Here is a 15,186-nt window from a genome sequence, read left to right on the forward strand (position 1 = left end):
TGATCAAATCACCTGTGCAAAATAATGGAAAACCTGAAAACATGACCTGTTGGGGCTCCTTGAGGACTGAAGTTGAGAAACACTGGTCTATGGTAATGTTTGACCATTCTTCCCGAAGCGCATTTGTAAGGTCATTGGGTTGAGGTCAGGACTCTGTGCAGACCAGTCAAGTTCCTCCACCCCAAATGCGCTCATCCACGTCTTTATGGCCCTTGCTTTGTGCACTGGTCAAGTCATTTGGTGGAGAGGGGATTATGGTGTGGGGTTGTTTTTCAGGGGTTGGGCTTGGCCTCTTAGTTCCAGTGAACTAAGCGTCTTCACTCTTAAAGCGTCAGCATACCAAGACATTTTGGACAATTTCATGCTCCCAACTTTGTGGAAACAGCTTGGGGATGGCCCCTTCCTGTTCCAACATGACTGCGCACCAGTGCACAAACAAGGTCCATGGATGAGCGAGTTTGCAGTGGAGGAACTTGACTGGCCTGCACAAAGTCTTGAACACCTGTGGGATGAATTAGTGTGGAGACTGCGAGCCAGGCCTTCTCGTTCACCACAGTGCCTGACCTCACCAATTCGCTTCTGGAAGAATGGTCAAAAATTCCCATAGATCCACTCCAAAACCTTGTGGACAGCCTTCCCACCTCAATATTGACCCCTACGGACTAAGAATGGGATGCCATTAAAGTTCATATACGTGTAAAGGCAGGCGTCCCAATACTCTTGGTAATATAGTGTAGTTGCCAAGTTCCTGGACATTGGAAATGTAGCTACTGTGTTCCCCAGTTCCAGTTCTGCCCTTTTTCTAAGCTCATGGTTGTCCTACCCATACACATATTGAAGCATGAGAGGTCTTTACCAATAGAGACTCAGGAAATAAGTAGTCATAGGCTCCCACAAAAGGCACTGTAAATGGCTTGCTGAATCTGTCCACAGTGGATTATTACCACTCAAGTGAAGGTAAATCGTATGAACTTTCTGGCTTCACACAGCTGCAGTGTTGGCTGGAGATTACTACCACTTTATTGACTAGGTTTACCTGTTGTAACCTGATGTAAAGGAATTGCTGCTCAAAGTGGATCGTCTTCTTTTTTTTTTTTACATTGAATGGCATGGTGAAGGGTTAACATCTCTTACAGATACCTATATTTGTCTATGTCTCCACTGGGGAGATTTTTCCCTCCCCATCCTAGATGCAGGGGCTTAGAGAACATCCCTCCTCTACTTTAATTCTAGAATAAGGGACCCACACAAAGTTTTTTTCTGATAGGATCCTAAAATCGAGACAAACACTGAGTAAAAATAACCCACACCGATGACAAAGCTCACAGAGCATCCAGCCTGAATATCTCTGACAATGTGATTGGTTGCTGGCACGTTCCTTTTCCTCGAAAAAGGGGCCCTGCGCATTTGCAATCCTCTAGCCATTACAAGTAACGTTACATGATTGATTCCAGCAAGATTTGAAATCCGTTTGTGAAATACTCGGAAAACGAACTTTAAAACCATGTTTTACATAGCATTATGCTAATTAGGACAAAATAATAATGCGACACAAGTTCTACAAACCTCCTCGCCAGCAGCTCATCCAACAGATGTCTGCAGATTAATTCACCGGCGAAGGTGAGGCATTTATCGGATATCACATCCATTCATTGTTAACGCATGAGCGGTCGGGAACAGAGAGCAGTAAAAGGGGGGAAAAGAGGGGGAATTTTATAATGTTTAGACTTTTGAAGGTAAGCAAAGAAAAGCAGACATACGAAACTTCAGCATCAGGCCGAGGATATCTGTGGCGTCATTTTAATCTGGCTGGCGTCAGCCAGAGGCCTTTTCTGTGCTTCCAACTGCAACACATAAACATTGCCAGGCACCCACATAATAAAAAGCAAACACAACATTCACAAAAGGGGTACACCACACATAGTAAACCTACCAGCCAGCTTGCAAACAACCAAATTGACCCTGTCTAACAGTTTGCGTTGAACGGAAGGTTTTGTTTGCATGCATTTCCAAATATATGCGTAAGCCGCTGTGCCCATGTCAAGGGACCTCTGTATATACTGCGGTCCTAACTCTGTGGTCCAGGACAATGGCAGCGAAGGCATCCAGTGTGTCCCTGTGTCCAATTCAACCAACTGTACAAAAAAAAAATGGCAACCACTCCAACCTATAACTAGCCTTTGCAGTAAGGTGAACATAGCATTGGTTGCAATGCAATTTTCTTTTATATACCACACATACCAGGGTTAGGTCATTGCAAATGTTCTGCATTCATGGTGTACATTTCAAATAAAGTTGTACATTTCACATACAAGGAGTACATTCCACATACAAGGCATACATTCTACATACAAGGTCTACATTCTACATACAAAAGCATACATTCCACATACAAGGTGCATATTCCATATACAAAGCATACACTCCTCATACATGGCGTACATTCCATATGCACGGCATATGTTAAGCATACAAGGTGTAAGGCCTCATGCACACTGGATGTTTGTATTGCTGCTTCTAGGGGCGTCTGGCTTTTTTGTCAACTCTGCCGTTAAACACCCTGCATGTTAGCCAATGTGTCAATGCACATGTAGGCATTAAGAGGCAGGGTCATTTGGAGGCAGAAAAAAAATCCACTGGCAGCAGGTCCAGAAGCAATGACCTTTTGGCAGAAAAAAACGCTTGTTGCGCCTAAAACACATATATTACACATATATTAATGCTAGGCACATTTAGCGCTTGATCGTTCATTCGTTTCAATGGCCAGAATACATTATTATTCTAGCCAAGGAAATAATTTAACGCCCAGGCGCTTAATGTGCCTAAACGTGGTGCACATTCTGCCAAAACGCCACTACCAGGGGGAAAGGTGTCTTGGAGAGATGGCCAAAATGTCCAATGTGCATGAGGCCTAAGTTATCCATACTAGGAGTACATTCCACATGCAAGGAGCACATTCCACATACAAGATGTACATTCCACATACAAAATATACATTCCACAAACAAGGCGTACATTCCGCATACAAGGAGTACATTCCACATACAAGGAGTACATTCCTCATACAAGGAGTACATTCCACATACAAGGCGTACATTCCACATACAAGGCGTACATTCCACATACAAGGCGTACATTCCACAAACAAGGCGTACATTCCACATACAAGGCGTACATTCCACAAACAAGGCGTACATTCCACAAACAAGGCGTACATTCCACATACAAGGAGTACATTCCACAAACAAGGCGTACATTCTACATACAAGGGGTACAATGCACATGCACGGTGTACATTCCACATACAAGGAGTACATTCCACAAACAAGGCGTACATTCTACATACAAGGGGTACAATGCACATGCACGGTGTACATTCCACATACAAGGAGTACATTCCACAAACAAGGCGTACATTGCACAAACAAGGCGTACATTGCACAAACAAGGCGTACATTCCACATACAAGGAGTACATTCCACAAACAAGGCGTACATTCTACATACAAGGGGTACAATGCACATGCACGGTGTACATTCCACATACAAGGAGTACATTCCACAAACAAGGCGTACATTCTACATACAAGGGGTACAATGCACATGCACGGTGTACATTCCACATACAAGGAGTACATTCCACAAACAAGGCGTACATTGCACAAGCACGGTGTACATTCCACATACAAGGCGTACATTCCACATACAAGGCGTACATTCCACAAACAAGGCGTACATTCCACAAACAAGGCGTACATTCCACAAACAAGGCGTACATTCCACAAACAAGGCGTACATTCCACAAACAAGGCGTACATTCCACATACAAGGAGTACATTCTACATACAAGGGGTACAATGCACATGCACAGTGTACATTCCACATACAAGGAGTACATTCCACAAACAAGGCGTACATTCTACATACAAGGAGTACATTGCACAAGCACGGTGTACATTCCATATACAAGGCAAACACCCCACATACAAACACCATACCACATACAAAGTGTTCATTCCACATATAAGGTGCACACTCTGCAAACAAGGCTTGCATGCCACATACAAGGCGCATACCCCACATACAAAACACCACATACAAGGTGCACATGAGACTGCCCTATCTTCCGGAAGTCTATTGTAGCCAAGGGCCCACACATTGCGGTAATAGGCTCAGTTGACACTAGCCCAACTCAAAAGTCGTGCGACTTTGAGTGCAACTTTGGAGTCCGACTTTGATATGACTTTGAAGTGACTTTTTACACTCTGTGGCATTAAAGTTGTGTCAAAGTCGGACCAAAAAAGTGCATTAACCTTTTCTAAAGTTGGACAGACTTGTGTAGTATCAGTTAAGGCAGCTCTCAGAGGGAAACTTTGAATTTCACATGTCATACGACTTGGGGTCTCACAAGTCGAATCCTATGTTGTATCAGTGTAAGCCGAACCTTAAGGTTCGGTTCACACTAGGGGCGGCACGACTTGCAGGTCGCCTCACCGAGACCTGCACGCGACTGCCACGGCGACTTGCAAAACGACTTCTGTATAGAAGTCTATGCAAGTCGCCCCAAGTCGCCCCCAAAGTAGTACAGGAACCTTTTTCTAAGTCGGAGCGACTTGCATTGCTCCGATTAGAACGGTTCCATTGTACAGAATGGGAGGCGACTTGTCAGACGACTAGGTCGCCTGACAAGTCGCCCCCCGTGTGAACCGGCACTAAAGATAGTTTGCACAGATTCATGTAACAACTGGCAGAAGTTGCACCCACAAGCATGGAGAAAAGATTTCTGAATATGACTGCGTGGTTTTTATAGCCTGTTCTTAGGTTTGCTTTAGATAAACATGTAAGAAGACCAGCTTGATGTAAATGATCCTCTCAGTGTGTGCTAATGATTTATAAAGCTTGTTTCTGCGCATAGTGTGTGCTGATAAATTGTCTCCACACTTCTAATTACTGACAAGAGAATGGCAGTTTCTATCCGCACTGCACATTTACGGTTCTTATCTCAGGAATGAATTAGCTGGCCATATCATGCTCCTGCCAGTCCAATAAAAGTGGATTCCTGTAAAATGAGCAAAGCAGAGTGTCTGCCAGCAAACGCACTCTGTGAATCATACAATTCACAGATCATCCCAGTGCTGCCAACAATCTCTGAACAGGGAGTGGGAAGGCGGTGAGGACGCGGGAATGATGGCAATTAACACGTGTGTGTTTGCACACAGATCCTGTTTATGTCTGATCATCAGCGGGAACTTCTTTTGCCAGTGTTCGCCAGAAAAGAGCTCCATGTTGTTTGATCGACATAAATGCTAAATGGTAAATCCAGTGATGGAGGCTGACCAAATGCCTATGTATATTATTTAGGCCTCTCTGGTTGGCTGTATCAAAACCTCTAGAGATTACCATAGAGATGGTAATGGAATCATATCAATGCACACAGACCTCTGTGATAGGCTGTAACATAAACAATGGAAGAAGAAGAAGGATCATATGAAAGTGTATATAGTTTAGGAATTTCAGATTGACTTTAGATTAACTTACAGAAACACTGACTGGAGTATATGAATGTTAATATTGTGGGTAACTTTCTAGTTGGAAAGATAAAAGCAATGACATGCAGTAATGGGATCATTTGAATATAGAACTGTATACAGTCCTGAGCCGATATCAAAGTAAATTGTGCTTTGTCCATATTACATTATGTACCCAGACATCAATTAATAATCTGTGAAAGCCACGGTGTGACCTTTCTTGAACCATTCCATATATAAACTGTGATTTTTATTAAAATAAACACGGGAACAGCAACGCGGTCTGCAAGCCTTCTAGGTAAGGACAGTGAGAGGTATTCATGACACTCCACACAGCATAAGGTGATAGAGCAGAGTGTGAACTGCACATAGCCAGGACATGGCCCCACTTCACTGGGGTGCAATGGAATTAGTATTCTATTATCATGTTATAGTATTATATATCCACCCTCCAACCATTATCAAAGTTTAACAGTGCTACATATATTTGTATATGCTAGTTTACCTTGGGGGAGAGGATGTATTTATAATTATTACATATTAAGAATAATTTAGTAATTGTTCTGCACCAGCCCCACTAGCCGGCAGAAGTAAAATGATAGAATCAATATAATATGATCAGATAGAGAGGACTGCATGTAACATTATCAAAAAAAGTACTTTTTTTTTGTAGTTGAAGTTTGCACACTGACCCCCAATCCACTACTACAGCTCTCTTTACACTTCCCAGGAACAAACCTTTGATAGCAGAGATACCTGCATATTCTCAACCTTGGCCAGGTGCAATTCTGGGTATTGCATACTAATCAAGCACATTATACACATTTGGTAAAAATACATAGCTCCCAACTGTTCCTGATTTCAAGGGACTGTCTCTGATTTGGAACAAAGTCCCTCTGTCCCTCTTTCCTTTTCATTTGTCCCTCATTTTGGTCTGATCTATATAGGTGTATATAAAAAGCACAAATTATCTTAAAAAAAAAAAAAGTGTTTCCCAGTGCTAAACCTTTCATACAATATCTAAATTGTTGCATTTGTAAATTTCAAAAGCCAGTATAAAGGAATTATAGTGGTAAAAAAGCACTTGTGGGTTTAACTGATCTTTTTCTTTCTCCTTTAAGGGGTGTGTGGCAAGGGGTGTGTCCTATGCCTACATACCCCTCGTTCCCATCTCAAAAAGGTGGGAGGTATGTACAATATATTATTCTGATCTGTGACATGACACACTCCATCAACACACCCCGATGATTATGATCTGATATACACCCAGATACATAGATGACACTAAATAATTATAACAAACCTCAGTTCAGAGCAATCATTAACATATTTTCATAATATTCAAAGGCCTCATACACATGGGGCATCTGTAAAAGCCCTTTTGAATGAACTACTGGCAGGAAAATGCATCTTAAAACCATGCGATAAAAGAAGCATATTGCACACAAATTTATGCGTGTTTAGGCGCGTATATCATTTGAGCGTAAATGCATTCTACTGGCTAGAACATTAATTTATTCTAGCCATTGGAATGCATTAACACACAGAAGCATTAGATGTCTATGCACGTTTAGGAGCGTATTTTCTGCTCTTCCGCTCCTCTCAAGAACGCGCCTTTGGTGTTTTTTATTTCTGCCTGTAAATGTGTGCATGGAGACATAGGCTTACATAGTGGTGCTTTTACGGGTTAAATAAACCCCCCAAAAACCTCTAAACTCCTGAATAAGTGGCGTTTTTTAAAGCGGAGTTCCACACAAAAATGGAACTTCCGCTTTTCGGAACCCTCCCCCCCTCCGGTGTCACATTTGGCACCTTTCAGGGGGGAGGGGGGTGCAGATACCTGTCTAAGACAGGTATTTGCACCCACTTCCGGCATAGACTCCCATGGGAGTCTATGCCTCGTCCTGTCAGTCCGCGCTGTCTCCTGGGAAACACACAGCTCCCAGGAGATAGCGGGTACCAGTTACGATGCGCAGTGCGACTCGTGCATGCGCAGTAGGGAACCGGGAAGTGAAGCCGCAACGCTTCACTTCCTGATTCCCTCACCTAGGATGGCGGCGGCAGCTGCCGAGAACCGAGCGGGTTCTCGGCGTCGCCTGCCGACATCGCTGGACCCTGGGACAGGTAAGTGGCCATGTATTAAAAGTCAGCGGCTGCAGTATTTGTAGCTGCTGGCTTTTAATATTTTTTTTTTTGGCGGTTTAGGTGGACCCCCGCTTTAAGCTTCAAGTGCATGAGGCATTAGAATGGGGAGAGATAAAGAGGAAGATTTACGAATTTCAAAAAGTAAATCGAGTTAGCCTGGCTCGGGCCAAAGCATCAATTATTGTGCTTGCAGTTATATCAGGGTTAATGTACAAATCTTTCAACTTTCAGCAATATTGTTTCTGCTAACTAGGAGTTTGCAAACCAAGTGCTTCTTTCCACAAACCATACTTCACATGGGCTTCATTGTTATCATTGGAAGGAACTGTGCCACATCAATGATGTAATTAGGCCCTATTGTTGGTGTCACTGGGAGGAATTGCGCCCCTTCATTGGTGTCAGTGGGGGGTATTATGCCCCTTCATTGGTGTCAGTGGATGAAATAGTGCCCCAAAGGCCAGATAAATGCAAGCAAAGGGCTGCATCCTGCCCCCGGACACAGTTTGGAGACCACTACTCTGGAAATTACTGAAGAATTCACAATAAAGATAACCAGATTTATACCTTCCAGTTACTGGGGTACTAAAAGTCCCAGCATATAATGACTGAAGCACTATTTCAGGATGGCCCAGCAATGTGAAAAGGTCCATAGATCTGATACTGGTTATACAAACATCAGACACTTGCAGTGGATGTATTAGAGCATGCAAAATAACCAGCATGAGATATATAAAGATATGACAAATATACAATGTGGGATGTACAAATTCTTGGGAAATATCCAAGGTATATTATGTAAGGAAAAGGAAAATACATAATGTTCATGGAAAATATCCAGTGCTGAATATAGGCCATGGGAAATATTTAGCAGACACTATATAAGAATATGGAAAATATCCTGTGTGAAATAAAGGACAAGAGAAATACCCAGAGCAAAGATATACAGTCATGTGAACTCTATGCACGCCCTGCTGAATTTGTTGACCTTTTCAACATATTTGAAAGGGTGCACACTAGATCTTGATTCATATAGTACCAACAGATAATGGTGACATACTTGAACCAATGGGACCTAATATTGTCATTTATTCGTTTTTTTTTAAAAAAGTGGTCTCCAAACTGCGGCCCGGGGGCTGGATGTGGCCGTTTGCTTGCCTTTATCTGGCCCTTGGGGCACTATTTCTCCCATTGACGCCAACGATGGGGGACTTTTCATCAAACTGACACTAACGATGGGGCATTATTCCTCCCATTGACACCAAAGATGGGGCACTATTCCTCCCACTGACACCAACAATGGGGCATTATTCCTCCCACGGTCACCAATGATGGGGCACTATTCCTTCCACGGTCACCAATGATGGGGCACTATTCCTCCCACTGACACCGACAATGGGGCACTATTCCTCCCGCGGTCACCAATGATGGGGCAATATTCCTCCCACTGACACCAACAATGGGGCACTATTCCTCCCACTGACATCAATGATGGGTTACTATTCCTTCCCCTAATATCAAAGATGAATTGTTTACTCCCACTGACGCCAGGAAAATTTCAACACCCACTGGCCATGGTCCGGCCCCCCTAAAGACTGAAGGACTGTAAACTGGCCCCTTTTAAAGAAAGTTTGGAGACCCCTGATCTAAATGAATAACAAATGCAGATTTGTCATATGGAATCATTACGTACAGCCCTACATTTACCACCACTTCAAATCCATGAAATCAGCATCCAATGTTCCAAACTAGGTGTTATGATTAGAGCTCCATATGGAGTATGCTGGCAGAATGTGTTTTATTTAAAATGTAAGTTCACCTTTTCGGAAAAAAACGAAAAGGTTTATTACCATTCCACACTCTCCTCGCCCCCTGGTTCCAGCTGCACCTACCTCTGTGGGTGATCACTGTACATGCAGTCTGATGCAGCGGTCCTGAGGTTTGAAAACTGCACAATTCTTCCTCTTCTTTGCCTGAGGACGCTGGGATAGATGAGATGAGAGGTTCTGATTTGTCTAGAAATGAAGGAGAAGAGCAGCGTGGTTTCAAAACCCCAGGACTGCTGCACCAGACTGTGTGGATGGTGAAACTTTATCAACCAAGGAGGTAAGTACAGCATGGATCTGGCAGGTGCGGAGGGTGTTAGTTTACCTTTCAGAATTTTTTTTGAAAAAGTAAAATATCCCTTTATAACTTAAATATCTAGTGTCTGGTTATCTTTTTGCTACTGACATGTGTGATGTCATCAAGCCAAGAACAATAGGCCCTCAGAAAGAAAACTGTGGGTGCCTACGGGTTGTCAAAGGGACTTAAAAAAAAACTGCCACACTATTTGCAATTAGCATTCCACTGTATGGAAAATAATCACTAATTTGTCCAGGAACAACAGGTCCAGCAAATTTAATCCAAGAACTTACTGTGTGATACTAAAAGAAGTCTTAAAGGACCACAAACATTCATTGCTGGGTGTTCTGGTAACTCTTGCAACAGATGGGGTCAAAATGCATGCATCTACATTCAGAAAGAGGTTGCACCAGTTCAACCTGCATGAGAGATGTATAAAAAAAAAAAAAAAAAAAAAGGACTTTGCTGTTCTAACGTGAACATAGAAGCAAAATTATTACAGTTTCCAGATTGATATCAGTAGGAAACACTGGCTCCTGCTGCTATCAATCAAATCTTGTGACAAAGGAGTGGGGGAGTGGGGGAGTGGGGCGGGCTGGGCAGAGCCGCACTGTCTGTGTCTGTGGACACAGGCAACCGGCTTGGGATTGAGCCAGCAGGTGTGCCAGCACAAGAAGCCATCGAGAAGAAGAGGAGAAGCCAGGAGCACTGGTGTGGGACCCTTTACACACAGTCAGACTCTAGTGGGCATTTATACAAAATGCCAACAAGAACTTATTTCTAATACAGGGAAAATACCAGCTTTTGTTGCCAAGGGTGTATTTATCTTTCCACAGTAAATTTATTACAGCTATTGATATTTTGTTAAATACATTTTTAAATAGGCTTTTTTGTTTTCTTAATCAAGTATATCAGCTTTATCACTAGAGACTGTTTGAACAAAGATCTAATGTTTGCCTGTTCAAATATGTTGACAAAGTCACTGATTTCTATGGGGTCTACCCAATTTTTCACATATATAAGGACATGGAAACTACCCAGTGTGGGATATATAAAGATAAAGACAAGCAGGACCTTCAGGCAGCATCAATCTCACCTTGGCCTTCCCAGTGCTCTGCAGTATATGGACCAACGCGGATGCCATTTCCTCCTTGTTCTTGACGCTGAGGACGCCCTCCAGGGTGGAGCACAGGTTCATGTAGTTATTAGTGATGTACTCAGCAAACTCTTTGTACATCTCCATGGGAAGGATGTTGATGCTCTGGTAGCGGCTCTTAATTCGAATCATGGGGCCAGCCGATTTGCCCTTGCTAGTGTTTGTGGACACCACAGGGTACCATTTCTCCACAAACTGGCGCCCTGTAACCGCAGCGACAGGGATATTGACCAGTCCCATGTAGTTGTTCTTATCCTTCTTCTTCTTCTTATCCGTCTCCTTGTATAAATGCACCGTTATGCTCTTCAGTGCTGGCAGGTTGTTGAACTCAAAATGCTCCCCCCAGAAGACATTGTCCGTTTTTAGCTTGCAGGTAGTTCGTGCATAAAGGACATCATCCAAAAACAGCTCGCATAGGTATTTCTTCTTTGCAGGAAGGTCCTTGGCTTCAATAATCCACAATTTAAGCATATTCTCCACTCGGCGGGTATTGTCCTACAAACACACAAATAACAAGTCTCAGTTCTTGTGGGAAACGCTCTAGAAACCCTGTGTACAAGTCAGTAGGATATGGTGCACATGGGCCACTATGGTTCATATACAGTATAATTGACATACAGTACAGGGACACAGCTCTGTAGTGAATAAATGCTCCTGTAGGGAAAAAAAGCTGAACAATTATAGCTGCCGTCTCTTTATTTTTTCCCATAATCCTGTCACTGGACAGTGCTGTGTGGTCACATGACTGTTCTGTGGTGGGGATATAGCTAAGCCATTAGGGCCACCACCTCGCTATTTTACCCATAATACCATTGCTGCACAAACGGTGCTGAGTGGTTACACAGCTGTCCTGTGCCAAGAGAAAATTGAGCCATTGTGGCTGCCAACCTTTTTCTTTCCCATAATCCTATTACTGGACACATGATGCTGAGCTGTCACATGACAGCTGCGATGGGATGAAGGAGAGCCATTATTGCTGCCATTTTTATGTTTCCCATAATCCACCCACATTTTACACTCCTCACCATCCAGCACTAATATGTACCCTTAAAACCAATTGTAATTTTTTTTTTTTTTTTGGGATCACTTACTTTATTTCAGCTTTTATCTTTTTTTCACTCCCTACTTAGTGGCCGCGGCCCCTCACTTCATTTCCAGGCTTTGCAATGTCTCCTGGGAGATGTGTGTCATCAATCTCAGGAGGCAATAGGCAAAGCCGAACTACAAGCTATTATACTGCTCGCGCCGCACTGTGCATGTGTGAGATCGGCAGGTACATGCAGGGTAGCCATAATGTACGGAATCCTGGAAGTAATACACTGCGGCTTCAGATGCCCACACAGGAGATGGCTGCAGCGTGCTGGGACTTCCTAAAGTAAGAAAACAACGATGCACATATACAAAATGGCCCTTAGTTTACAGCATGGCACCTTTAGTAGACTACACTAAGCATCAGTATTATAGGGGTATTTTTATCTAAAAAGTCAAATTTCTTTCGGAGCAGCGCTTTAAGTTGTCTTATGACTATTCAGTGGGTGGGAATGAATGGAGGAGAATAAAGATATTGAACCACACATTACCTTATTGGGATGAACAGCACGGCGCAGGTTTTCCATCCATTTGTCGCGTTCAGCTGCTGAGCGACAGGAGAAACATTTACTTCCAGAGGATGCTGTAACCTGCCAAGAAAAAAAAAAAAACATGTTACTTAAGAAAAACAAGATTCTAAATCTCCATCTGAAACAAAACACTGATCCTTCTACTGAACAACAATTATCACTTTCCTTGCCAACAATATGAGAACAGGACCTAACACCCTCACAAATGGCGTGCCTATGCTCAGCCCATCTCCTCTAAATCATACTGACTGACAGCACACAGAGGAAAGTCAGAAGAACTAATCTGGTCTAGGAAGCTTTGCTTTTTTTTATCCTGGTTCAGACTTGTTCAGTTATGATAAGCGGAGGAGTAGTCAAATATAGTTCCTGGTTCTTTAAATTGTATCCTATATGCCTAACTGTTGGGAGGAATACACCCTAGAAATGTTGTATTTTCAACATAGAGGGAGATGATGTTTTTGCATAAATTATATCAACAACGCTGTATATATACATAGACCTCGCATGAGAACAGTAATCATTAGGAAAAAATAAAAAATATTTAGATTAAGCTTTAGCTGAGTTACATCATGCTGAATTCTGAATTGGTTGCTGTGATTCTCAGCATTTTCTGGTGATTGTCGGATATTTGCTCTATAGATTGCAAGATTCAATGCGGAGGATTTACTAAAACCGGTGCACACAGAATCTGGTCCAGCTGTGCATAGTAACCAATCAGCTTCTAGGATTTATTGCCAAAGCTTAAATTGAACAAGCTGAAGTTAGAAGCCGTTTGGTTACTGCGCACAGTTGCCCCAGATTCTGTGTGTACCAGTTTTAGTAAATCTCTCCCAATGTCTCACTATGTGAGGTATCCAGTTCTGCTTCTTCCCAGATGTCTGTCCGCTCTGACCTTGCAAGTGATAGACGGACATTTCTATGATAAAGCAAGTGACACTAATTTTTCCGCCTGTAGCTGCGGCTGTCGGATTGTATCTGGTTTATTCGAGGAACTGTCACATAACCAGTGACCTGGAAACTTCTCGCCTCATCTCATCTGCCAGATTACAGTGCAGGATTCCTACAATCCACAGTGGAAGAGGAAATGCTTTGGTCAACAGCAAATAGACAGCAGGCAGCTCTGTCCATCTGCAGAAATTTCCCAGTGGAATATGACTGATCACTTTTTGCGGTAAACTTGGTATCCCAGACCATATCATCAGAGCCAACAGGAGAACCATCTCCTGCATCATTTATGTTGAAGCACTTTTTTCAGCTTCAATCATTTAAAAGAGTGTACACAAAATTCATCAAACAATACATATACTTTTCAAAGGGTTATCATGTCAGAAAATTATTTCAATACCCCCTTCCTGCCCAGGCCAATTTTCAACTTTTAGCGCTGTCACACCTTAAATGACAATTGTGCAGTCATGCAACACTGTACCTATTTGAAATTTGTATAGTTTTTATCACAGAAAAAGAGCTTTGTTTCCGTGGTATTTAATCACCACTGGGTTTTTTATTTTTTTGCTAAATAAACAAAAAAAAAAAAAAACCCACATTTTTCTTAATTTCTGTTATAAAATTTTGCTTTATGCATAAATTTAGGCCAAACTGTATTCTGCTACAAACTATGGTATATATATTTGAAAATTGATCAATCCTTATGTACTGATGGCTCTCTCTCTGGAGAGATCTATCTCTCCACTCCTCAACTCACCCCCTCGATCTCCTCACGGATCTCAAACTTACTGAATGACATATCGGTATGGATGTCACACCACTTCCTCAAACTTAATCTTTCTAAAACTGAGCTTGTTATATTTCCTCCTTCACGGTCCCCCCCTGTGACTTCACCATTAATATCAACACCACAATTATTGGTCCGTCCACACATACCAGGGTCCTGGGTGTACTCCTTGACTCTGATCTCTCCTTCAGCCCCCATATCCAGTCACTGGCTAAATCCTACCGCCTTAACCTCAGCAACATCTCCAGAATTCGACCTTTCCTGACTGACACCACAAAGCAACTTATTCACTCCTTGATTATTTCCCGTCTTGATTACTGCAACTCTCTCCTTAATGGCCTACCCTTAAACATGCTATCCCCCCTTCAGTCTATTATGAATGCTGCTTCTAGACTAATACACCTCACTAATCGATCCGTGACTGCTGCCCCTCTCTGCCAATCTCTTCATTGGCTTCCCCTACCCCACTATGTAAAATTCAAAATGCTAACCACAACATACAAGGCCATCCACAACATCGCCCCCAGCTACATTACCAATCTCATCTGCAGATATCGCCCAAATCGTCCCCTCCGCTCCTCCCAGGACCTCCTGCTCTCTAGCTCCTTTGTTACCTCCTCCCGTGCTCACCTTCAGGACTTCTCCAGAGCCTCTTCCATCCTCTGGAACTCCCTGCCCCAGTATGTCCAATCAGCCCCTACCCTGTCCACCTTTAGGAGATCCCTGAAAACTAATTTATTCAGGGAAGCCTATCCCACACCCACATAACAACTGTCCCCGAGCCACCCCCATCGAATCATTCTCTGCAGCTATTACCTTTTGTACCACCACCCCCTCTCTTTAGAATGTAAGCTCTACGAGCAGGGCCCTCCTGTACCTTTTGTAT

The 15,186-nt window shown here is 42.9% G+C and overlaps 1 protein-coding gene across 13 annotated transcripts in view; it reads right to left on the reverse strand.

Moving 5' to 3' along the window:
- The window catches only part of DAB2IP (DAB2 interacting protein), a 728,988-nt gene that overhangs the window by 134,474 nt on the left and 579,328 nt on the right, over positions 1 to 15,186 (reverse strand). For all 13 annotated transcript variants that reach the window (XR_012236021.1, XR_012236022.1, XM_073599533.1 and 10 more), the window contains 2 exons: positions 12,530 to 12,628; positions 10,890 to 11,444 (listed from right to left, as the gene is read on the reverse strand). Coding sequence is in view for 11 of the 13 variants with exons in the window: in XM_073599533.1 (XP_073455634.1) it covers positions 10,890 to 11,444; positions 12,530 to 12,628 (654 nt within the window). In the remaining 2 variants the exon portion in view is untranslated. The remainder of the gene's footprint in view (positions 1 to 10,889; positions 11,445 to 12,529; positions 12,629 to 15,186) is intronic.

This window comes from Aquarana catesbeiana, linkage group LG09, assembly GCF_042186555.1.
Source record: "Aquarana catesbeiana isolate 2022-GZ linkage group LG09, ASM4218655v1, whole genome shotgun sequence".
Classification (NCBI taxonomy): Eukaryota; Metazoa; Chordata; class Amphibia; order Anura; family Ranidae; genus Aquarana; species Aquarana catesbeiana.